We start from the raw sequence: 24,634 nt of genomic DNA, 5'->3' as shown, positions 1-24,634 counted from the left end.
ACAAATTGGGATGGTTACATAGCCTTAGAAAGATTAAGCAGTACATTTCTGAGTATCAGTGTAAGCTAAAATTAGTCTCAACTCACTTTCTTCTAAATTCTTTAGATTAACTGAGAAGGTACTAAAGTCAGTGTAATACAAGCAGCCTTCTTTGTTTCTGATGCCCCGAATTCTCAGTTGAGTTGTCTTTAAATATTGGTGCAGTAAGCAGAGGCTTAGTGTTGTTAGTGATGTCAGCCCACCAGGGATTTGAGTAAATGAGGAATTGTAAAGACAGAGCAAGCCGCCAACTGTAGTTGATAAAGTGGTGAAAATTGCTTCCTAAAATTGGGAAAAATTAGGTGTTAGATTTGGTATCTACTGTTGTTCGCTTAAACAGCACCCTTCTCAAAATGGTTCAAACCATCTTTTTGCTTTAATAAATACATTTTAAAAAAAAAGAGGGGGAGGGATAAATTAGGAGTTTGGGATAAATATATACACACTCCTATATATAAAATAGATAAATAACAAGGTCCTCCTGTATAGCACAGGGCACTATATTCAATATCTTATAATAATGTATAATGGAAAAGAATCTGCAAAAGAAAAACATATATATATATATAGCTGAATCACTTTGCTATACACCTGAAACTAACACAACATTGTAAATCAACTATACTTAAAAATTTTTTTGTATAATATGAAACATTTCTAAATAAAAACTGGTTAAAAAATGGAAAAAAAAAAAAAAAAGAGGGAAAAGGGCCGGTTGTATGTGGATAAGAAATCAATAGCCCTGGTAGAAAAATGCCATTTTACTGTTCTAGTTTAATTTTTTTTCGTTAATTACAATTTAAAGAGGGAAATCCTAAAGATAACTAAACTACTATTGATTTTACTTTTCTTTTTCTTGTTTTAATTGGCCATGCCACATGGCTTGCGATATCTTAGTTCCCCGAACAGGGATCAAACCCGAGCCCCCTGCAGTGGAAGCACGGAGTTCTAACCACTGGACCACCAGGGGATTCCCTTTTAAACTGTAGAGTTAAAACTTTTGATTATATTGCTACCTCCTACCTTTTTAAGGTACATCTCGTTTAGAAAATATATTTTGTTTATCTGTCAGCTGTTGTTTTCTCTTTCAAATGTTCTGTTTTTCAGGGAAGCACGCAACCATTATTATCTCACGTTGCACTAGCAGTGGCAAGTAAACTCACTTCTGCTTTATTTAATGCTGCCAGGTAATTACATCACAATTTAAATGATCTAATTTGCATCTCACTAGGTTTTAACTTATATTTTGATAGTCTGCAGTTTAAAACTCTGGAAGCCCTGGTTTTAGTCTGAATTTGCTTTCTTTCCAGTGGTTGGCTTGGTTGGAAAAGCAAGCATGAAGAAGAAGCTGTGCAGAAGCAAAAACCCAAGGTTGAACCAGCTACCCCATTAGCTGTAAGGCAAGTCTGTCGTGCTCTTCTCACATTTTAGTATTCTTAGGAATGCGCTCTTGAATTAATGGTCTTTCTGTGTGCTTAGCTGATTTGTTGATTTCCTGAGTCTTTGGAGCTTCTAAAAGTCATTAATGTGGGACTAATTTTTATATATATATATATATATTTATTTATTTATTTTATTTATTTATTTTTGGCTGCATTGGGTCTTTGTTGCTGTGCGCAGGCTTTCTCTAGTTGCGGTGAGCCGGGGCTACTCTTTGTCCTGGTGCACGGACTTCTCGTTGCAGTGGCTTCTCTTGTTGCGGAGCACGGGCTCTGGGTGCACAGGCTTCAGTAGTGGTGGCACGTGGGCTCAGTAGTTGTGGCTCACAGGCTCTAGAGCACAGGCTCAGTAGTTGTGGCGCACAGGCCTAGTTGCTCTGCGGCATGTGGGATCTTCCTGGACCGGGGCTCGAACCCGTGTCCCCTGCATTGGCAGGCGGATTCTTAACCACTGCGCCACCTGGGAAGCCCAACGTGGGACTAGTTTTTTCCACCAGAATGTAAAGTCCACGAGGACTAAGATATCTTGCCTGTTTTATCACAGCTGTCTCCCTGTCATGTAGTGGGGGCTCAGTATGTATGTGTTGAGTGTGCTCTTCTACAAACACCTGTACACTTAGCTTAAGTTGCAGGAAAATTGGTTTTTTGATAGCTGTTGAATTTCTTTCTGTAAAAAGTTTAGTTTGTCATTAAGCTGTAGAAACGCAAAAAGGACTTAGTGATTTCTTTAAAAAATAAATAAATGGGGGGGTCCCGTGCATCCAAGCACTCTTCAACATGCCGGCTTTGCTTCCTTGCTTGCTTCAGCAGTGCTGTAGGATACTGAGTGGATTCGTCAGGTTTTGTGGGGAGTCAGTATGATTTTTGCCTGATTCTGTTTTTAAATAATTTTTTATTACCCAATAGAAAGGGAACTAGAAACCTCCCCTCCTTTTTTTAGATGTTCTTCAACTAAAGAGATATAACTAATTATCTGTTATTAAAATTGATTAAAGATCATCTTCCAGGGTTTTTTCCATCTTAAAGTATGTTATAACACATCACATTTTCTAAGATCACCCAAGAATCAAGAAATAAGCCAAATGGCCCTTATGCATCCAAAGAGATGTAACAAAGTTTGACTACTTTGTCGCAGGGACTTTTTTCAAAATGAGCTCTTCTGGTCCTTTCTCAGTACCTCTTTACTTTTATTTTACTCACAGTTCTAATAAGATTAATAATAGACCAAGAGCAGTTTACAGATAACTATTTAGAAGAAGGAACGTTCTTGTACCTGCATTGGTATCAGCAAGATATGATAGCTAGAAAAAAAAAAAGAGAATAGATCAGAAATCAGAACTACACAGATGCCTGTGTAGGAGCAGAGTATTCTAAAATTTATTGGTTGTGAGGGTATTGTTTCCTATGATGTATCACTTAATCAAGGAAATCTAGTTGTACTTGAGACTCTCTGAAAATAGGTTGTGGATATCTATATAGAAAATCTCTGAAATAAAACCTAGGTGTTTTTATTTTGTAATAGAAGAAATTTCCTTATGCATTTTGTATTGCAAAATGCGGTGTAATCAGTTAATAAATTAGGTATTAATCCATAGAAAGTTCATATTTCTTTATATAAAAACAGATTCAGCCTATTTTGTTAATGCATTTCATTATTCTTTTATGTATTTCTAGATTGCACTTTGATTTGAGCTTTCTGTTTTCTTTCAAATATCAGGTTTGGACTTCCAGATTCTAGACGCCATGGTGAAAGTATATGTCTGTCTCCATGTAACACGCTGGCAGCAGTAACAGATGATTTTGGCAGAATTATTTTGTTGGACGTAGCTAGAGGAATTGCAATACGCATGTGGAAAGGTACTTTCTTACAAAAATCCAGAAAAAAAAGTTAATTTGCTTTCTACCCCAGCAGTTGGACAGTGTTATCCTTCTTCAGCTTCTGGTTGATAACAGTGTTTAATTCTTTACGTTTATGCTTTTTGTTTGTTTAAACCATAAACTCAGATCAGCAACACTTGATCCAGTAGTCTAACTGATATATCCTTTAAGTTTGACCAACTCAGGCACTTTTAACCTCTTCCTTACATACCTCTTTTCAGTTTTCACTGTCATTGTCAATTCCTGAATTCAGTTTCTTGCCCCCTCGAATGCCACGGCAAGTGTTTCAGATTTAAGATGGCAAAACCTAGCAAAATTCATTTTTTTCTCATTTGACTTCCATATCTACGTGCTTGGGTCAGTTCACTTAAGTGTCTCAGGAACTTTGTCAGTTAGAAGTTGCATTTAGTGGCAAACAATAGAGCCAAGTACAGGGTTGATATGGTGTCACTGTGATGTCCTCAGGAACTCAGTCTCCTTCCATGTAGCTTCCCCATGCAAAGGTACCTCATGGTTCAAATGGCTGCTGAAGGTGTAGCCTTTTAATCTGCATCCCAGGAAGGAAGAAGGGGAAAGGAAGACTGCCAATTTAGTCCACTTTGAAGATACTTTCTGAAGTCTTGCCGAGCTTTTTCCACAATACATTAGCCAGGACTTAGTCACGTGGACAAACTTAACTATAAGGGAGACTTGAAAATATCTAGGCACATTGTCAACCTGAGTAAAATAAAATCTCCTTGACCAGGGAGGAGGGAAGAATGCATTGTTTGAAGTTACCTGGAATAGCAACATGTCAGCTCAGACTACTGGTTAGAAATCACAATTTTGGTGCAATCTGGTCTGTTTTTAGCATTGTGAGGAATAATGGATTTGAGGGCATTAAATTACTGTGGACCAGGAGGCCACTATTAACCTTCTTGCCAGAGAATTCCTGCAGTGTTTACCTGCCACATGGTTAAGTGTCTTTAGAAATAGGTTTTAATGCTGCAGATACATCATTTCTCCCTGAAATGGTGTTTGTCTTCTGAAACAACATCAAGGGTATGTTCTCAGCAAGACTTTTCCAGAATATGTACCAGCTGGTCCAAATCCCCTATGGCGATCTTATCGCTGCCATTGTTGCCTGTCCTTGTGCAGCTGGTGCAGTCTGTCGTTTTCCTCCCTGTACTGGAAAGAGAGGGATCAGTTGCCTGTGACAGGGGCCGCCCTCAAGTGGAAGACGTGTCAGCTGCATCTTTCTTCTCACAAGCTGGAGCTGTTTCCCATCTCTCTGCAGTCCGTGTTTTCCCTCTGTCTGCACATCACCCAGGGACTTGAATAGCAGGGAACCAATTTGATCTTTTTCTTATATTTTAATTGTATTTTTAAGTCTGAACCTGATAACCTCCCCAGAATTTTTTAAAAAGTGGGAGGGAGGGGAATGAGATGAGGGAAGGGTGCTCACGAAGCCTCCAGGATAACTGTTTTTTTCTTAAAGAAATAAAAGTGATCAGAAGCAAATATAGCAAAATCTGAAGTTTTAATACTTGGTGATTTAGTATTATCATAATTATTATCTTCTTTTCTGTTTAATGTATTTCATAATAAAAAGATAATGTACTTTTTTTTTAACATCTTTATTGGAGTATAATTGCTTCACAATAGTGTGTTAGTTTCTGCTTTACAACAAAGTGAATAAGTTATACATATACATATGTCCCCATATCTCTTCCCTCTTGTCTCCCTCCGTCCCACCCGATAATGTACTTTTTTTTTTTTTTTTTTTTTTTTTTGCGATACGCGGTCCTCTCACTGTTGTGGCGTCTCCCGTTGCGGAGCACAGGCTCCGGACGCGCAGGCTCAGCGGCCATGGCTCACGGGCCCAGCCGCTCCGTGGCATGTGGGATCTTCCGGGACCAGGGCACAAACCCGTGTCCCCTGCATCGGCAGGCGGACTCTCAACCACTGCGCCACCAGGGAAGCCCCCGATAATGTACTTTTACAGCTTTTCTTAAGGCTCCCCGCCTCGCCACCAGAAACATCCCAGAGTGCTTCAGGAGGCTACTGCTAAACCTAGATGACATAACTAACTAAGTAGCTTTCCTTTCCTCTGTCTCCAAGGGTATCGAGATGCACAGACTGGTTGGATCCAAATTGTAGAGGACCTCCACGAAAGAGTGCCAGAAAAGGTGGACTTTTCCCCCTTTGGAAGTCCTCAGGGTCCAAGTCGAGTAGCTCAGTTCCTTGTGATCTATGCACCGCGGAGGGGCATTTTAGAAGTGTGGAGCACACAGCAGGGCCCTAGAGTAGGCGCTTTCAACGTGGGAAAGCACTGCAGGTAAGCTGCAAACGCCGGGCCTTTTCCTGGTTACAGAAAGGAATGCTTTTGTTAGAGTAAAGCTTTTATTAAAGCTACTTATTAGATTACAAGTTGTTTGAGAATTGAAATGTCCTTTATTACGTTTTTTTCCTGCGAGTGCCTGGTATATAATTAAGGATTAAGTATTTAAGAGCAAAGGAATCTGATTGAAGAGGCCGTGATATGCTACTGAATTAAAGTCAGCTTTGGTGCTGTCATTTGTCCCCAGCCCTTACTTACACTGTGGAGGCTCGAAAGGAAAGATTCTTTCCGGTTCCCCTGGTGATGATGTTGAGTGAGCTTAGGCCTGATTGTGTTCATTTAATTTTCTAGCACATTTTAACAAGGTATAAGAACCCTGCTAGTTGGGTCCTGCTTTACTTATGTTTTTGGTCTCAGTATTTATTTGCCTTACGAATGCTTCTGAGTTGATAATAATGTAGGGGTCCCAAGCTGTAATAATAGCACCTTGTAACATTTTTCCTTTCTCTAAGATTTTTACCCTGTTGGTATGTGATTTCCTCAGGCTTCTGTATCCTGGCTATAAAATAATGGGCTTAAATAACGTTACCAGTCAGAATTGGCAGCCGCAGACTTACCAGATCTGTCTGGTTGATCCAGTGTCTGGAAGTGTGAAAACAGTAAATGTCCCTTTCCATTTAGCATTGAGGTAAGTTGTATCACGTGCCAGCTTACTCGTGTCCCTCTGCTAACTTTTCCTGGTCCTTTATTTGCTACTAGTTTTACTTTGTTTCATAGTTATCATTTTGTTCTCTTTTCGGATTAGACTGATAACCTTTAAAGTTAAATAGGAAGAATAGCAAGGAAAAAGAAATCTGGAGCGTGTCAAAATTAGAAGGAAAACAGTTTCACATTCTGTAAGAATTTGTTGTATTTATTGTTTTAGTGATAAGAAGAGTGAACGAGCCAAGGACATGCACTTAGTGAAGAAACTGGGAGCGTTACTGAAAGCAAAATCTCCCAATCTTGGTAGGTGTCCTTCAGTAAAAATGAAGCAAACTGTTATGTCATTTTTTTTAAATTAATAGAATATTCTAAATGGAACAATCAAAACACTTCAGTGCATTTATGAGCTATTTCAGCTCCTTTTTTGGAATGAGGTGAGGTACAAGTAATCATGTGTAGTTTTTACTGGAATTACTCTGGAGGATGAAATGTGCCATCGAGGGAGTATTAAAATTGGTAACAATAAAACAATGATTTCCGCGAGAACCCAGAAATCCTTTAGAATGACTGATATTGCAAATACATGATTTTTTCTTTCAGAATAAAGTTTAACTGTCATAAAAGTGAAAATCTTACTTTGGTTAATTTTCTTTCTAGATTTGATTGAAACAGAAATAAAGGAATTAATTCTCGATATTAAGTACCCTGCAACCAAAAAACAAGTAAGTGTATATAATAAATGAACTTTCTTGCTGAGTAGCTAGTACATATCCTTCATAACAAAATCTTTTTCTTCCTATTTCCCTCCAAACATGACAGGCTAAAATCTTCCTTTGTGTTTTCATTCCTGTTCATCCTTTTTTATATTCCCATGTGGAAGCTTCTATTGTTTCTTTTTTTCCTCTCTTCTTTCTTTAATTAAGTAATATTACCATATGCGGAAGCACATGTGTTTTATACACATAAACAAACCCATACATAACGTATATTCAAATTAAATAATAATAAGACAACGACGTGTGTGACCACCCACCTTAGGAAACAGAATGTTACCAGGAAGTCTGAAGAGCCCTGCACGTCCCTCCTCCATCCCGTCCCCTTCTCCCATCCCTAAGGTAACCAGTCTTCAGAATTTTGTGTTCCTTTCTCTTTTGCTTTTCTTTACAGATACAGCATTTCTGTATGGCTCCTTTAAAACATATTGATGCATTTTCTGCTTTTTGGGAACTTTATATGAATGGGGTCACGCTCTGTCTTCCTCTGTGACTTACTTCATTCCTTCAGCATTGTGTTTCTGGGACTCATCCACGTTGCTGCCTGCAGCTGCAGTTGACTCATGTACTGTGCTATCTGAATTCCACTCTGTGACTGCCATTTATTTGTTCACTCTCCTGTCAGTGGACATTTAGCTTGTTTCTAGTTTTTTGCTATTAACAACAATGATAGTGTGCTTATCCTTGTACATTTTTGCTGGTGCACATGTGTAAGAGTGGAATTGCTAGGTATGAGCTTTGGCTGTACTAGTTGATGATAAATTGCTTCTCAAAGTACTAATTGACATTCGCATTTATACTGTGGAAGAGGCCTTGTAGCTCCACAGCCTCCGCCTCTCATGATATAGTCAGACTGGTTACCTTTTCCAGGCTCCTGCTTATAATACGGTAACTCATTATATTACTCCTACTCTCCTCCTATCCAAGTCCCTCATAATGCTGCTCAGGTTCTAACTATAAATTCTTACCTGACACATCAATCCTCATGGATGCCTCTGAGCTCTACTTTTAATCAGAACCAGAGAGCTAATGACTATAATCGTCCCTCAGTATCCTCGGGGGCATTGATTTCAGGACCCCCTGTGATACCTAAATCTCAGGATGCTTAAGTCCCTTATATAAAATGGTGTAATATTTGCATATAACCTAGGCACATTCTCTTGTATACTTTAAATCCTCTCTAGATTACTTGTAATACCTAACACAATGTAAGTGCTATGTAAACAGTTGTAAATACAATGTAAGTGCAATGTAAATAGTTGCAAGTGTGTGGCAAATTCAAGTTTTGCTTTTTGGAGCTTTATGGAATTTTTTCTTTCCAAATATTTTCAATCCATGGTTGGTTGAATCTGCAGATGCAGAACCCATGGATACAGAGGGCCGACTATGCTTGTTTTCTAATTATTTCGTGTATATTAGTCAAGCTCCCCAACTTTTTCCTCTTTACCTCTTTTAAGCTCCTTCAAACAGGGACCTTACCAAATATGTCATTTTCATAATGCACAGCATCTAAAGTAGTGGGATGTTAGTGAATACTAATTTCTTTCTATCCCTCTTATTCTACTGTGACAGTCTTTTTTTTTTAACATCTTTATTGGAGTATAATTGCTTTACAATGGTGTGTTAGTTTCTGCTTTATAACAAAGTGAATCAGCTATACATATACATATATCCCCATAGCTCCTCCCTCTTGCGTCTCCCTCCCACCCTCCCTATCCCACCCCTCTAGTTGGTCACAAAGCAACGAGCTGATCTCCCCGAGCTATGCGGCTGCTTCCCACTAGCTATCTATTTTACATTTGGTAGTGTATATATGTCCATGCCACTCTCTCACTTCGGCAGTCATTTTTTAAAAACGCTGTTTATCGTCTTATTGTACAACAGGCAAGTCTCTGACTTTTAATTGAGTTTTCCATTCCACTGACAGCACTCATGGGCTCTCATCTTCCTCAGGGCAGCCTCCGTTATTAAAGGGACTCTTGTGAGAAGGTGGGCATGTGGAGAGGCAGTTTAGGGCATCGGTCGTGGAAAGGAAGCTCATAACCCACACAGTTCTTCTCATTTTGATACCATCTTTCTTATCTTACATCGTGGAACAACGAAATTGGGAAACTTCAGCATAGTGCAAACTGTCTTCTTGATTTCTTTTGTTTTACTCTACTACTGAATTTTGTATGAAGCTATGAATTTTATTAAAAATACTAGACAACCTAATAGTGAAAGTTGTGTATTGTTTTACAACAGTTAAGGGGGAAAAGAAACCAGTTTAGACTTTGGAAGCCTGAATAATAGGACAGTGAGCCAGCTGCTAGCTTGTGTGATAGTAGACAGAACAGAGGCAGATTACATTTTCCAGGGTATTTGCCTCTTTGGTCACTTTCTTTATATCCTCCACCCAGTTGCCTCATCATAGGCCGGACCAACCTCTTGAGCCGCCCTCTACGCCCATTTCTCCTCCACAGACACACAGAGTTGTTGTGTTACAATCTGATACTTGTCTCATGCCACATTCTTAGCCTACCTTTTAGACTACTTAATCTCATCAGTCAAAATCCAATTTAATGTGCTGATATGAACAGATAAGTAGGAACTTCAGGTGCTGTGTCTGACCCATTTGTGATTCTGATTGTTGCTTCTTTAGGCATGAAGAGGGATTTTGGAACTGATGATAACCACTCTTAAATATCTACTAGTGGGTAGGAAGGGGGTAGGTGGGGAGTGTGTGTGTGTGTGTGTGTGTGTGTATATATATATATATATACACATACATACATATCTAGCATGGCCTGTGGATTCAGCCAGCCATGCTCAAGTGCAGTAATATAGCAGTAATTAAGTTATTGTCTGCTTTTATTATTGACATGAAAATGACAGTGTCTGCTTTTCATTTATACCTATAGAGTATAGACTTATTCAGACTCTTATTGGTGAATACCTTTATCTCTGTTTCTGTTTTGTCTTGGCCATTCTGTTGAACATCAATAGCCTTCTAAGTTGTTTCGTTCTCAGTCTGGACTTTCTGTCATTGTACCATGTTTGGCATGACATGAAATTGATTACATAGTACTTACGATGCAACTTTAACTCTCAGGTAAGTATAATAAAACATCTTAAAAATGGAGCTTCCCTTTGAAACTTGGGGTAGTGAAAGTATAGGCATAAATGTAAAATTTAAAGAACAAAATCATTGCCTTCTAATTATGAGAATTGCTCCATATCTTTCTTTTAGGCATTGGAAAGCATTTTGGCAAGCATACGTTTACCATTTTCCTGCCTTAGAAACATCACTCAGACGTTAATGGACACTTTACAAAATCAAGGTAATAGGATTTGTACTGACTGGAGGTTATGGTCTCATCTCAAATTTTATAACTCTGACGATAGAAAGTATTAACTGCTTATGATGCCATCATGTTACTGTATTTTTTAATTAATTAATTTTTAAATTTTCAGCCAGGCCAAACGGCTTGTGGGATCTTAGTTCCCTGACCAGCCCTCAGCAGTGAAAATGCAGAGTCCTAACCACTGGACTGCCAGGGAATTCCCCATCATGTTACTTTAATGTGGAAATAATATATAAGAAAGAAGGAAACTTATTTCATACCTTTAGTATTGGGGACTTTTTAATTCCCTGTTGCTGTTTTAATTCCCTGTATGTTGTTGAGCTTTCTCTGAATATGTTGCCTCTGTTTCTTACTGTAAATAGTTTTCGTTTGACTCCATCTACTGGGAGGAAAGAGATCAGTGTAGAATGATGGGAAGTGATTATTGTGGTAATAGCTGTAGAGCGTTGTGAAAGCCATTGGCAGGAGGGGACGAGATGACTGGTGGTAAGCAAAAAACAGCCAGGTTCTCTTGCTGCCATTATGTCTTATTTAACTTTAAGTAATGTTGTTTTGACTATGATAATGATTAAAAAAAATTCTAGGCTTTGATTTATGTTTTGTTAGTGTATGGAATCTACAGTTTTTCATCCATGTCCCTCATGAACGGTGCTAGGGCTTCCAAAATCACAGACTATGATTACATGACCAGTTCTGAGTTTTCTGGTTATTTTTTACTGTTCAGAATTTATTTGTCTGGAAAAGAATTACATCTGTAACTGTGGGTTTGTAACGCCACATTCTGTCCAGCCGAGCTAGAAAAATTTAATTTATTCTGAATTCTAACATCATTTAAAAATGTAGTGTGTGATGCAGTGACTTCATCTAGTCATGACTTTTTGCTTGTTGTGTAAATATGAAACCAGCTGTGTATTTAATTACATTTAAGCCAACTTAGAGTAACTTAATAGATAAGTCGTAATATGCTGTTTCAGGACTTCAAGCATCCTAATTTTGAGAATTTTTTTTTCCAACACATGTGTAAAGCTGACTCTTGGTAAATAGTAAACTCCTGTAATGCATACAGCTTGTTAGAAATACCTCTTTCAAAAAGTATAGTGCACTGATAAAGTCCCCCTATCCCATCCTAAGGCCTTAAAAAATATCAAAATTTATTAAGTTAAAAATTATCTTGCACTAGGCTGGGAGTAAACCAGACACCATTGTCAGAGTTCTGTAACATCACTAGTTCCAAGTTCTACCCATAAATGAGACTCCTAAAAATGTCAAGTATTTATTATGCTAAGTTTTATTATGGCTGTAAGAACTTGGACAGTCTTCCATGTTGCTATATCCCATATCAGAGTTCTTGGGAGTTTTCAGTGTCTGCCTTTTTAGAGAAGAAGTATTCATTTGTATTAGAAATAAATATTTAAATTATCATATGTATTATACAGAGAGTATTTTTCCATCACTAACCTTGAAAAAAAACCTGATTGATGGAGGATATTAAGTGGAATTCTACTTTTTGCCAGCCTTTCTTGAGGGTACCTCTGTCACAATCCACATTTTCTGGTCGAATTATAATATCTTTGACCATGATAATAAGAAGAGGCAGGCAACTTTCTATTTGTCCTTCCTCAGGGTGTGAGCATAATAGACAACATATGATTGACGGGGTGAGGGAGAACATTTTCAAACCTGTTTCCAAATCATTTATTTAAATTTGAGTACTAGACTAAAATATTTCTTCTGTCTTTCTTTTTTTCTTTTTAACGTCCCCTTCTGTTAGAGCACCCTATTTCTTTAAAAAATTTAGACATTTTGCCATGATGGGAAAAATTATTTTTGCCTTCTTAATCCATTATAGCTTAAGCATCCCAATATTTAATAAAATAGAACATCAAAGAATTATGTAATATTAAGAGATTTAATGAAAGAAAGGCTTTTTTTATCAGTCTGTTAAACATATCTCTTTATTTTTTCCTTCTACCTTATAGAGCTTGAGTGTGTTGATGAAGGATTGCTACAGTTTTGTGCCAATAAATTGAAATTACTCCATCTTTATGAGTCTGTCAGTCAATTAAATTCCATTGATTTTCATTCAGACACGCCATTCTCTGATAATGTGAGTAATCCCATTATTCATTATACAAAATAATCTCTTTGAATATTTTTTATTTTTTTAATTGGTAGTAAAGAAGTAGAATATTAAGGTTTTTTTTTTTTTAGGTGTAAAAAAAGAGTATTTTCTTTACAAGACCTTCTGCTGGCTTTCCGTGCCTTGCTGCTAAATTTATATTATTTAGGCTAGAATATTGAACTTATTGTTAATCCATTTTTAATACCTAGAAGCATTTGGTTTTCCTTATTTTTTAAGGTTACTTCTTACAATACAACTTCTTCTGGACAGGGTTTGCCAATTAAAATATATGCAGTTTACTGAAGTAGCAAAATTTTAATTTCTTTTAAAGAAAAAAAAAGATTCTGCCAAACAGAAGAGACCAGCTTTTCTGTGTTGTTAGCAAGCTCTGTTGTTTCCTATGTAATGAAATACATTAAAAAAAAATATTTTATCGTACATCAGAGTGTTTAAAGTCATTGTAGAAAATGTTCTGTGTTTTTATTCTATAAAACGTAAAAAACTGATAGCACCTTGTAATCTCTATTACAGTGCAGTGTTGCTCATTTCTGAGGAGAGTATACAAAATTCTTACTTTCCATCTAGAGAAATCGCATTTCTCCTGATAGAGAATAGAGAGAAATACTGTCCTCTCTTCCCTCGACTACTATGTGACCTTGGGCAGGTTGCCTGGCATCAGGGCCTCATGTCTTTTATTTGTCTAAAGGAAAATTATTAAGGTGATTTTAGTGATTTTTCAAGTCACTAGTAATGCTTTTATAAAACTCATCTGGTGTATCTGAAAGTTAATTGAGTTTTAAAGTGGATGCCTTTTATTGTAAATACACATACACGAATACAAATTTTTAGACAGAAAAATGAGAGAAGGTTTTCCCTTTGTATTGGAAATAACCTACAAGTCCTAACATCTTTTTTTATCTTTGGGGTTCTAGATGGATTTTATAAAGCATTTTAACAGTCTTCACAATAATATTCTGTGAGTGCCATTATAAATGACAAAGCCATTTTTCAGGAGCTTTTGTTTTTGCTATCTATTTCACCAATAGAGAAAAATCATTTCAAGCAACAGAAAAGTTCACGTTGATTAAGTTATGTCTATAGGATTGCCTGGACATTTCATAGACTCTTCAATGCCTAAATTTTTTTTTATAAAATCAAAACTATCTCTCTTGAACCCTGCAAAAGAAACTTAAATATGTGGCACTAACAATCCCTTGTAGAATTCATTTCCACTGGATAGCCCCAGTATAGTGTGCAAAAGAATTATAAACGTTTAAAAATCAGTTGACAGATTGTTCTTTTTTATTATTTTATTTTGCTGTAGACTTATTTGGATCCTTAAAAAAACATGCAGTCAACTTCTAGGCTGAATGGCTAATTTTGTACATACAAAACTAAAATTCAAATCTAAACTAATTCATTTTTGCTGTCTGTAGGACATAGTTCATGTAAGTTTGGTATAGCATTGAACCACCTGTGTGTATTCCGTAGCATTTTGCAGTTTACTACTTGTTCTTAAAACAACATCCATAAGTAAATAAATAACAAAACTGCTCTTGTTTAAGAATGCAGCTTTAATCATGTAGCATGAGGGGAAGAAAGTTTTGCTTGCTATGGCGAATGTGTGCGTGTGTGTGTGTATGTGTATGTGTACACTTGTCCCTAATTTAGAAGAATAATAGATCAGGAGATGTTGCTGCACATAAGGTGTGTAAAAATAGTTTGAAAGGCTGGCAGGTTGTATCTCTGCAGCCCCAAGAGCCACATAGAGGATTTATATGTAGATACGGTGAAGACTGTTTTCCACTGCTTTTATTTTATAATGTTTATGCTGCTTAATAAACAAGCATTAAGGTTCAAATAGTTCTTTAGTTTCCTCGGAATCACAAGAGTTGGCAGTTGACACCCTTTTAATATTTTTTTTTTCAGCAGAGAAAGGTTCATTGCGGGGCCAAGCCAGGAGAACAGGGGGCTCATGCTCAAAACCTCCGAACTCTCCGATGGTTTGGGGGGAAAAGCTTAAATTTTTTTTCTGATTAAGCAATAATACATGTTTATTAAAATGTAGACATTTTAGAAGAGTGTAATCTCAAGAAACTTTCTAAAAGTGGTACTTTCAGTAATATGTAGTATTTCAAGATTAGTTTGTTTAAATAACCTCCTACTCATGAATTGAGAGTAAAGTTTTAAGCAGAGCACATCATAGCTATGACATTAATTCAGAAGTCATCATCTTTTGCTTAGTCTTGCATTTCATTTCAGATGATAGTGTTTGACACTTACGGAAGAGTCATAGAAAGAGACATGGTCTATTCAGAACTGTTTTTTTTTTTTTCCCTTATATTTAAGGACTTGGCTGTGTTACTAAGGCTTGATGAAAAAGAACTTCTTAAGCTCCAGGTGTTATTAGAGAAGTATAAACAAGAGAACAGCAGGACTGCTGTCCGATTTTCTGATGATAAGGATGGTGTATTGCCTGTCAAAACATTTCTGGAATATTTAGAATATGAGAAAGATGTGATCAACATAAAGAAGATAAGTGAAGAGGACCGTGTGGCTTTAGGTAGGTAGAATGAGAAATTGCTCTTTGAATCCTCCCTATTCTAGATGAAAGCCTGGGAGGAGCTTATAGCATCTCAGAGATTGAGTTTGTTTTGAAATTAATTAACCGAAGAATTTAATGTGTGTTTCACAGTCAACAGAAGATCCTCTGGACAGGTAGGCACTATGTCATAAAAGTTGTACTGAATTAGTAAGTACGCTCAGGAGACAGTGTCAGACATGTAATGATTTGCCTTCTGCTTTAATCACGTAAGCCGGTTACACCACTGATTTCTCTTCTCTCCTGTTGTTTTGCTCCTCTGGGGATCTAGGTTGCAATTCAGGAAGATGGTGAGTCCAGATGGTAAGTGGTCATTGACTGACGTGTCTTGACTTTGTTTTACCAGGCAGTTTCTTTTTTTGGAAGTGCTTATGTGGAGAAAGTTCCACTGAGGATATGTGCCACGCTCTGGAGTCAGCTGGACTTAGCCCCCAGCTGTTGTTGGTAAGGTTTCTTCTTTCTGGATGCTCTTCCTTGCTACTGTCACCCAGACGTGTCAGTCTCTCTCTTTTTTTTTTTTTTACCATTGTCTAAAGCATATCATAGAACATACATGAAAACTTTCTAAAAATGATCAAGGCTATTTATAATCACCGTATTTAATGGAATCATATTACCTTACTTTTCTCGTTCTCTGTAAGTTATAACCAGCATATTCCGGGTGGGCCTAGAATAAATGTAGAATCTGTCACGTATGCACGCATTTACAGTGGACTGTGATCTTCAGTAAAAACGTTCATATTAGAACTAAAAAGATCTTCTCTGGAGAACAAAATGGAGTTCCCTTAAAGCATTACAGAATTATCAAACACTCCCAGACGCTGAATATATATGAGGAGTTAATGTCTGTGCTATAACAAATGCAAATAAAAGAATCGTCCAATGGAAAAACTACAACGCTAAATTTTCACCCTTTCTGAAAAGGGCACGGGAGTGAGCCCACCGTCACCGTCCTGCCCTCTACCACCTCTCACATGTACACATACACATACTCTGTCACAGCCCCACACACGTCTTAAATTTTGGCCAGGATTTGGGCATTCCACCTCCATGAACTTGTTGACTGTGTTAACGTATTGTTTTAATTGAACATGTAAACCCTTTAAAAAGGGATTCTGTTCTACCTCACTCTGCAGTGTATATGTCAGGAAGGAAAGCAGTTAAAGATACACATGGTTGCGCGTGGATGTCCATAAGCTGCTTTATTCATACTAGCCAAACACTGAAAACTACTCAGTGCCCTTCAGTGGGTGAATGGATATACCAACGGTGACACATCCTTACCGTGGAACACTCCTCAGCAACAAAAAGGAATAAACTCTTGCTACAAGCAATAGCTTGAATAAACAAGGAACATATGCAGATAGAAAAAAGCCAATCTTAAAAAGATACATACTATGTGATTTTATTTTCTTTATAAAATAACACAGTTGTAGAGAGAGAGGACAGATTAGTGGTTGCCAAGGGTTAGGGATGAGTGTAGGGGAGGAGACGGGTGTGGCTATAAAGCGTTAATAGGAGGGAGTCTGGTGCCGATGGTAGAGTCGAGTGTCTTGATTGTGGTGATGGTCACGTATGCAGTGCTACACGTGATAAAATTGCATGATGCAAAACGAGTGCCTGTATTACCGGTGAAACGTGTGTCAGCTTTATGGATTTTACAAATGGCAGTTCTTGGCTTTGTGTAGGATGTGAACATTAGGGGAGACTGTGGGAAGGGCGCACGGGACCTCCATGTGCATTCCTTTGTGCCACCAGTGAATCTATAATTACTTCAAAATAAAAAGTTAAAAAGAAAGGAGACAAATATTACCTATCACTCAAAATTGTGATGCTTAAATAGATGAACACAGAATACGACTTATTTTCCATTGTGTTTAATCAATTTCATTTAAATTTGTTGTCTACATTAAATCGGGGTTAGAGAAACACCTGGAAAAAACAAACCTCACACCTTTACCTCAAGCCATATATAAAATTTAAGTCCAAGTGGAACATAAATGTGAGGTAACACTAACAAAACTTATAGAAGAAAACACCAGAGAAAGCTTGGTTTAGGCAAAGGTTTCTTAGGGTACAAAAAGCATGAACTGTAAAAGAAAAATATTGATAAACTGTGCTTCATGAAAATTCAGAACTTCTGTTTTTTAAAAGACTGTTAAGAAACTGAAATGGCAAGATTTTTTCAAAACAGATCTGATAAATGAATTGTGTCCACATTGTACAAAGAATTTGTACAACTCAGTAATAAGACAACAGTACCGTTTAAAACTGAGCAAAGGATTTGAACAGACACATGACCAAAACATGTACATACAAATGGCAAATAATCAATCACCTGAAAGATGTTGAACACCATTAGCCATTAGGGAAATGCAAAAATAAAACCAGTATGGCCTCTGTCCCAGGAGGCCTAAAGAAGTGGTGGAAATGGGATGTAGATCCCGAACAAATGATAATCTCTTAAGTTAGACAAGCTGCCTGTTCCACCCCTCACGCTGCATCATGTAACAAGCAAGCACTTCCCTCTCAACCAGAGAGACCGGATCGCTCACGCGTACGTGTGTGCTCTCTAGAAAAGTAGAGAGACCGGATCGCTCACGTGTACATGTGTGCTCTCTAGAAAAGTACAAGATTTTGCTTATGGTAAATATTTTTTTAGACTGAAAAAGATTTAAAATCTGATTTCAGTCTCTGCTCCTGAGTGTTTGGCTTTCTAAGGAAAAAGATATTTTGGACAAACCGCAGTCTGTCTGCTGTCTCCATACGACGCTGTGCCTCCTGAGCAAGATGAAAGGTGAGCGTCGTGGGCGCCGAGGTTCAGCTCTTCGGGAGCGTGGGCCCCACTCTCGGAAACCGCGTGCAGTGTTGAAATTCTGCAGAAACGGGAGGGAGGATACTTTCTCTTAACAGGAGGAGGCCAGAGGGTACCAAACATTTCACTAGAGAGACTCTTCTGTGTAGTCATAGAAAGCTCTTAATGCGTTCAAAGTGTGCTTTATGAAAATTATATTTTGCATCATCATCAAAAATGATGTGAACAGTGCGTTTTCTCAACTCAGTGAGGTGAATCGAATGGTCTTCTGTGGAGGTAATATTTCTCTTATTGTTTTGGCATGATGAGAACAATAGTCTGTTACATTAAACATTCAAGAGTAGTTTTCAGCAATGATGAAAATTTTCCAAACGGAGCTTTACAGTTGATTCAGAAGCAAGATGTCTAACAGCGTAAATAAATAGACTATAAGTGTTCTGAATAAAATAAATTGTAGATTTATTTTCCAATTCATTGAGGAATATATAGATGCGTCAGTGGGGAATTTAGTTTTAACATTATGTTTAATGTCAAAGTTTGGACCAATTAAAAAAAAAAAAAGTCTCCCAGCTAAGCGTTTCTTTTTTTTAACTTTCCCCCTTTGCCTGCAGTGGCCATCGAAGAGACCTGGGACTCTCAGTCAGTGTCCCCTTGGTGGCAGCAGATGCGCACGGCCTGTATTCAGTCTGAGCACAACGGGGCTGCTCTGCTTTCCGCGCACGTCGGGCACGCTGTCGCCGCCCAGATATCCAACAGCTTGACCGAGAAGAACGTGAGTGGGCAGAGGGCTGCTCTGTAGGTGGGGGGCACCTCTCCAGCTGGCTCCCGGGCCGCTTTCCCCTTCTGGGCTGCATCGTCTTCAGTGTTGTGCGACATCTAGGATTTGACATGTGTGTCCAGCAGGATCTTTTCTGTCTCTCTGGGGGGTGAAGGGTGCTGTCCTTAGTTTGTTTATTCCGATGACATGCATACTTGAACTTAGTCTCCACGTGGCGTAAGGGGAAAAGCACTGGATTCGGAGGGCAGAGATCTGGTCTCCGCCGTCAGCTGGTGATCTGTGGTGAGTGCCTTTAAAAGGCGGGTCCTGGTTCAGTTTCCTCGTCCAAAAGGATCAGGGTTAGACGGCATCATTTCTCAGATTTCTTGCGGCTCTGAAGTCCTACAATTGTATTTATACTCCCCTTTTATAAACAAAGGTGGTTTTGGCATAGAGTGTTGAATGACTCAAATGGAAGTTTCCTGTTGACCTTCTGCTTTGTGGCTTTTCCCCATCTCTTGAAAACTGAAATTTATTTAAGAAGAGAAAAAGACTTAATTAACATCCCTTGTATCTCATGGTAAATCAAATAATTTTTTCTAGGGGGATGTTGCATTAAATTAGATGAGATACTTCAATAGGTCCGTAGAGGTTCACTCAACATTGTCAGTCTCAGTAGTTTATGGGCTAACTTTAATATGACTGGCTTACGATGTTTATACTAATGGAGGGAGAGAAATTTAAGACACATTTTTTATGTTGGCAAGTACATTCTGAGGAACCGTCAGTATCCTGGTGCTGACAGAAAAAGCTGTGGCTGTCGTAGGGATGGCCCTGAAACCTTTGCAGTACGTGCTAGCTGAACTGGGGCCCTCACTGCTGTTCTCTTGGTAAATGCCCCGACTCTATCATCGTTGCCCCTAAATCTCCAGGCTACTCCTGACCCTCATGTTCCATCCAGCCAAGTAGTAATATTTGTGAAACAGCATCTGTGTATCGCTTTGTGATGTATCCTGACTACGCATCAGCTTTCAAGTTAAAAGCTCATTCAAGTGAATGTAGATCCAGAATCTTGGCCAGAGTATCACCTGTGCATTTTCTGTTAGTTTTCCCAAACAGTTTCGGGTACTGATTCGGAGGCCCTCACTGATTCCTGGGAGGCCCTCTCCCTTGACACCGAGTACTGGAAACTTCTGCTGAAACAGCTGGAGGACTGTCTCCTTCTTCAGACCCTGCTTCATAGCAAAGTGAATGCCTCAACCTCCAAAGCATCATCGCTGCAGGCTGAGCCGCTCCCGAAGCTTTCTGTTAAAAAGCTGTTAGAAGGAGGAAAAGGTAACCTGAAGCTTATTTGAGCATCTGTATCCATATACGTTTTTTTTTTATGGTTATGGGCTATTTGGGGGTTTGCTTTTTATAGAAATGACTGAAAGAATAAGGAAAGAGAAATACACCCAGATTTTAAAAATAAATAACCCACCACATACTTCTTCTCAGTTAATCTCCTCCAAGTCTGATCCTGTCAGTTCCTTGCTCAGGAACCACCAGCTACTTCCCCTCGCCTTAGAAAATAAGCCGCGGTTCTCAAAGAGTGGTCGCACTCCTCTTTTTTTCCAACTTCATATCTATGTGAGGCCAGATCTTCCTCATACACCTCAACCAAAACATCAGGTCACAGTGGATAGCATGTCGAAGCTGATTTGGGCAGTCCAGATCGAAGCTAGACATCAAAGAGGTTTGCAAAAGTGTAGTGCTCACTAAATATCTTGTTTTGCTTTGGCGGATACAATTATTTTCATAAAATACTAGCATGTAATGGGTTTATTATTTTTATTTTAAAATGAATTACTAAAATTTTTTAAACATTTTCTCAGTTTTAATTTCTGATACCGTAATTATCAATAAATATAACCCATAAGCTAAAGTCCTTTGGGCTTGTCAAAAATTTTTACTGGGGGGCTTCCCTGGTGGCGCAGTGGTTGAGAGTCCGCCTGCCATTGCAGGGGACGCGGGTTCGTGCCCCAGTCCGGGAAGATCCCACATGCCACGGAGCGGCTGGGCCCGTGGGCCATGGCCGCTGAGCCTGCGCGTCCGGAGCCTGTGCTCCACAACGGGAGAGGCTACAACAGTGAGAGGCCCGCATACCGCAAAAAAAAAAAAAAAAAAATTTTACTGGTTTAAGGGACTAAGATTGGGACTAGGAAGTTCAGAAATTGCTGTGGGACAAAGTGTAAACTCTTAGGCCTGCTCCCCACGGACCTTCACTTGGAATGCAGCTCATTTCCACCTCCTGCTTGCTTGTTGCTAGATTCTAATTCACACGGAACATCTGTGATTCCCCATCTCTGGGTCTGAGAGGCCGAGCTGCTCCGCTCGTGGGCCCTAAATCTTACTCAACTGCCAAGGCCCGCCTCGAATGCTGCCTCCCTCCACGAAACCTTGATCCACTGACTGCAGGTTCTCTCTTCTTCCTCCTAACTTCCCCAGAACTTCATACCACTTTTCCGATGCACCACTCTCTTCTGTCCCGGAGTCGCTGGCTTCCTTTGCTTCTATCTTGCAGGATCACGGGCGTCTTAAATTTTGAGTTTCTTGTGGCGTGTACCCTCTCCTTACCAGCCGCTCTGTCAGGCTTTTGATACCGGAGTGACTACATGTCTGGGTTTAGAAATACTGGTATTTATAGTTTTTATTTAGGTAACTCGTTTTTTCATTCATTAGAAGGCTTGTGAACATTTTTAATTGTAAACTCACTGCGCTCCGTGCTGCCACCTGGTGAAAATGTAGGAACGCCATTTTAATATTAACCCGAGCAACAGGATCAGGGCCTTGATCCTGGAACGGGAATTATCAGATGATTTAGAAGCCAAGCATTCATTGATATTTCCACTGATAATTATGACTTCACATTCTTTTTGTCAAAAGGTTTATATTTGAATCAAAATAGAAAGAAAGTCTGAGAGGAAAAGTTTTGGTTTATGACAGAAGTTTCTATTTCTTTTAGGTAATGGGACTCTTCGTCTTGAATGTTTTTTATAATTTATAACTTCCTAAACTATATTGATGACGGAAATATGGTATCGCATCATGTTGTTAATTAACTATGGCTAAATTTTGCCCCCAAATATTCCATATAGGCAAGTTAGTTGACTATTAACAGTAGTGTTTTGCCCTAAGAATCCTAGACACAAGTATCATGCTAATCAGTCTGTTTTCACTTGCATTTAAATGAAAGCATTTGAAACATGTATTCGTGTCTCCATCTATGTCCGATAAAGTGCATTTTGAATTTGTGGACTTTGAAGGTATGTGGTATACAGACTTATATATGCATCTGCATTAGTATTTAGCTAATCTTTTACAAGAGTATAAAGATGCCCTTAGAGACCCAATATCCCACTTGCCCTCATACAGTGAGTGGTAGGCGGCAACACCTATAAATCTCATAGCTTTGGGGTCACTTTCAGGCTTAAAACAACGTGGCACTTAGATCTTCATGGAGACATTCAGATCCTGTGCTGTACGGGCTCCTTTTGGCAAATGCTGCCAATTTTCATTTCCTTTCATGTCTCCAAACTATAGGTGGCATTGCAGACAGTGTAGCCAAGTGGATATTTAAACAGGATGTCAGCCCTGAAGTATTAAAACTGGCTAATAAAGAAAGAGATGCAGAAAACTCAGATGAACCCAAAGAAGGTATTAACAGAGGTTTATCTGAGGTGTCAGAGGTGGAGACGGACTTGGGAGCCATCCCAGGTAAGACGTAAACACGGGGAAACATGAAATCTGGCATAGAGAAGGCGGGCGGAGCTTTCCTTCAGGCAGGAGCAATACATCGCTCTCCTCTGACTTTCAGACCTGCTGCATTTGGCCTACAAGCAGTTTCCGTGTAGCCTCGAGCTGGACGTGCTGCACGCCCATTGCTGCTGGGAGTACGTTGTTCAGTGGAATAAAGATCCGGAGGTACGACTCTCGTCACCACTTTAGTGTTGGTTCTGTTTTGTGCTCATGCTGTACGTACGTGGGACTGTTTCCATCAGTCACTTACAAACACTGGCTTCTTCCCCTTTGGAATGTCTCCATACCAGGAGCTGTGCCAGGCCCTTTTCATACACCCTCTCTCAAAATCCTCACCGTAAACCTGTGAAGTGTGGGTGTCATCATTATCCCCACTCTAGAGAAGAGAAAACTGGCTCGGAGGAGTCAGGTTCCTTGCCTGAGTCGGGCCAGGATTCATGCCTAAGCTTCTCTAATGCCAGCGTGTTTTGCCCTACTCCTGGTTAAACTGTGATGAGTGTATTTTTTATTTCCTTTGGACTGTCTGTGTGAGATAGCATCTACCTATAGACAGTTCTTCGTATTGTACTGTAGTCATCATGATAAAAACCAGAGTGAAGACTCTGATGCCAGCCTGACTCTCCGCTTGGGCATCGCTCTCTGCCCCTTCCAGCAGCCGCCCTCGCTCGCAGGCATTCTCAGTCTGGAAGCGGTGCAGGGAGAGGCCCGAGGCCTGGAGGCTGGAGGCCTGGACTTGATGACTCCAGACAGGTGTCTGGGTTTGACCCAGTCACTGAACCTTGTTTTTTGCTCGCACCCTTTTTTAATGATGGTGCCAGTCCTTCAGGGTTGACACCAGGATAAGATAAGATGTAAAAACACATGACATGTATTTCTCTTTGCTGCACAGTCGTTCACATAGGCTTCCTTAGTCAGTACTCTGGTAAATTAACCTTCTCAAATCAAAATTCTTTCCTTTATTGTCCTTATATCAGGTTGTACTTTTGAAGAAGAATCTCATTGATGAACTAATTCACACTAATACATTAATGATAACAATAGTTTTCCTTCCTCTGAGAAAAATGTTGTCTTGAACATGTAATCTCTTTCATATTAAAGGAAGACATTTTAAAAGTAAGTGCTTGAAACAAAGTAATCGTCTTTGATCAGTTAAACTTTGACCAAAAGATGATTTTAGGGTAGGGGGCCTCTTGATACGCCTCCCGTCGCCGTCTTCGGTTGACTGCCCTGCGGCCTGAATGGTGGACGTATTCAGGCTCCTCCTATACAGGATACTTTTCCCGCATGAGAAAAGAACGTTAGGACCAGAACAGAGACACAGTAGTTTCTAAAATCTGAATGAATTAATTCCAGATTCAGGTCTAACGTTTAAAATAAGTGGTCAGTTTAAAATGTTTGTTTAGTGGTCATTTTTCTTGTTTGTTCTTTTCCTGTTAAGTATTTATCTCCTTGTCCCATTCAGCAGCCCCTATCCCGATTCCACCATTTTACACACACAGCTTTATTAGGCTCAAAACAGTCAAAATTACTTGTGGGGAACTTCTGACACGTATTAGCAAAGGTGATGTGTTTAATATTGTACAGGCCACACATTTTTTAAAAATTAATTTATTTATGGCTGTGTCAGGTCTTCGTTGCTGTGCACGGGTTTCTCATTGTTGTGGCTTCTCTTGTTGCGGAGCATGGGCTCCAGGTGCACGGGCTTCAGTAGTTGTGGCACGAGGGCTCAGCAGTTGTGGCTTGCGGGCTCTAGAGCGCAGGCTCAGTAGTTGTGGCACACGGGCCTAGTTGCTCCGCGGCATGTGGGATCTTCCCGGACCAGGGCCCGAACCCGTGACCCCTGCATTGGCAGGCGGACTCCCAACCACTGCGCCACCAGGGAAGTCCCCCAGGCCACAAATTTATTTAGCAAACATTCAGATAATTTCATCAGTTTTACATACCATATTTGCGTTTTCATACGTAAACTACCTTGATTAAAAGTAGTTGAATTTCCAACATCCCCTCTGCTATTTCCTATTTCCCTTTACTGCTTTAATGTT

The 24,634-nt window shown here is 39.2% G+C and overlaps 1 protein-coding gene across 2 annotated transcripts in view; it reads left to right on the top strand.

Annotated features, from left to right (window-relative positions):
• Nucleotides 1–24,634, top strand: part of RAB3GAP2 (RAB3 GTPase activating non-catalytic protein subunit 2) — an 88,259-nt gene that overhangs the window by 51,154 nt on the left and 12,471 nt on the right. For both annotated transcript variants that reach the window (XM_079929457.1, XM_079929456.1), the window contains exons 11-26: nucleotides 1,147–1,226; nucleotides 1,350–1,439; nucleotides 3,196–3,335; nucleotides 5,457–5,673; nucleotides 6,221–6,364; nucleotides 6,602–6,684; nucleotides 7,039–7,103; nucleotides 10,384–10,474; nucleotides 12,478–12,605; nucleotides 14,970–15,183; nucleotides 15,569–15,666; nucleotides 17,914–18,019; nucleotides 18,649–18,809; nucleotides 19,901–20,129; nucleotides 22,377–22,550; nucleotides 22,651–22,757. In XM_079929457.1, the coding sequence (XP_079785583.1) occupies nucleotides 1,147–1,226; nucleotides 1,350–1,439; nucleotides 3,196–3,335; nucleotides 5,457–5,673; nucleotides 6,221–6,364; nucleotides 6,602–6,684; nucleotides 7,039–7,103; nucleotides 10,384–10,474; nucleotides 12,478–12,605; nucleotides 14,970–15,183; nucleotides 15,569–15,666; nucleotides 17,914–18,019; nucleotides 18,649–18,809; nucleotides 19,901–20,129; nucleotides 22,377–22,550; nucleotides 22,651–22,757 (2,127 nt within the window). The remainder of the gene's footprint in view (nucleotides 1–1,146; nucleotides 1,227–1,349; nucleotides 1,440–3,195; nucleotides 3,336–5,456; nucleotides 5,674–6,220; nucleotides 6,365–6,601; nucleotides 6,685–7,038; nucleotides 7,104–10,383; nucleotides 10,475–12,477; nucleotides 12,606–14,969; nucleotides 15,184–15,568; nucleotides 15,667–17,913; nucleotides 18,020–18,648; nucleotides 18,810–19,900; nucleotides 20,130–22,376; nucleotides 22,551–22,650; nucleotides 22,758–24,634) is intronic.

Source organism: Stenella coeruleoalba (assembly GCF_951394435.1).
Source record: "Stenella coeruleoalba genome assembly, chromosome: 1".
In the NCBI taxonomy this organism is placed as follows: domain Eukaryota; kingdom Metazoa; phylum Chordata; class Mammalia; order Artiodactyla; family Delphinidae; genus Stenella; species Stenella coeruleoalba.
This window is presented reverse-complemented; position numbering and strand designations above follow the sequence as displayed.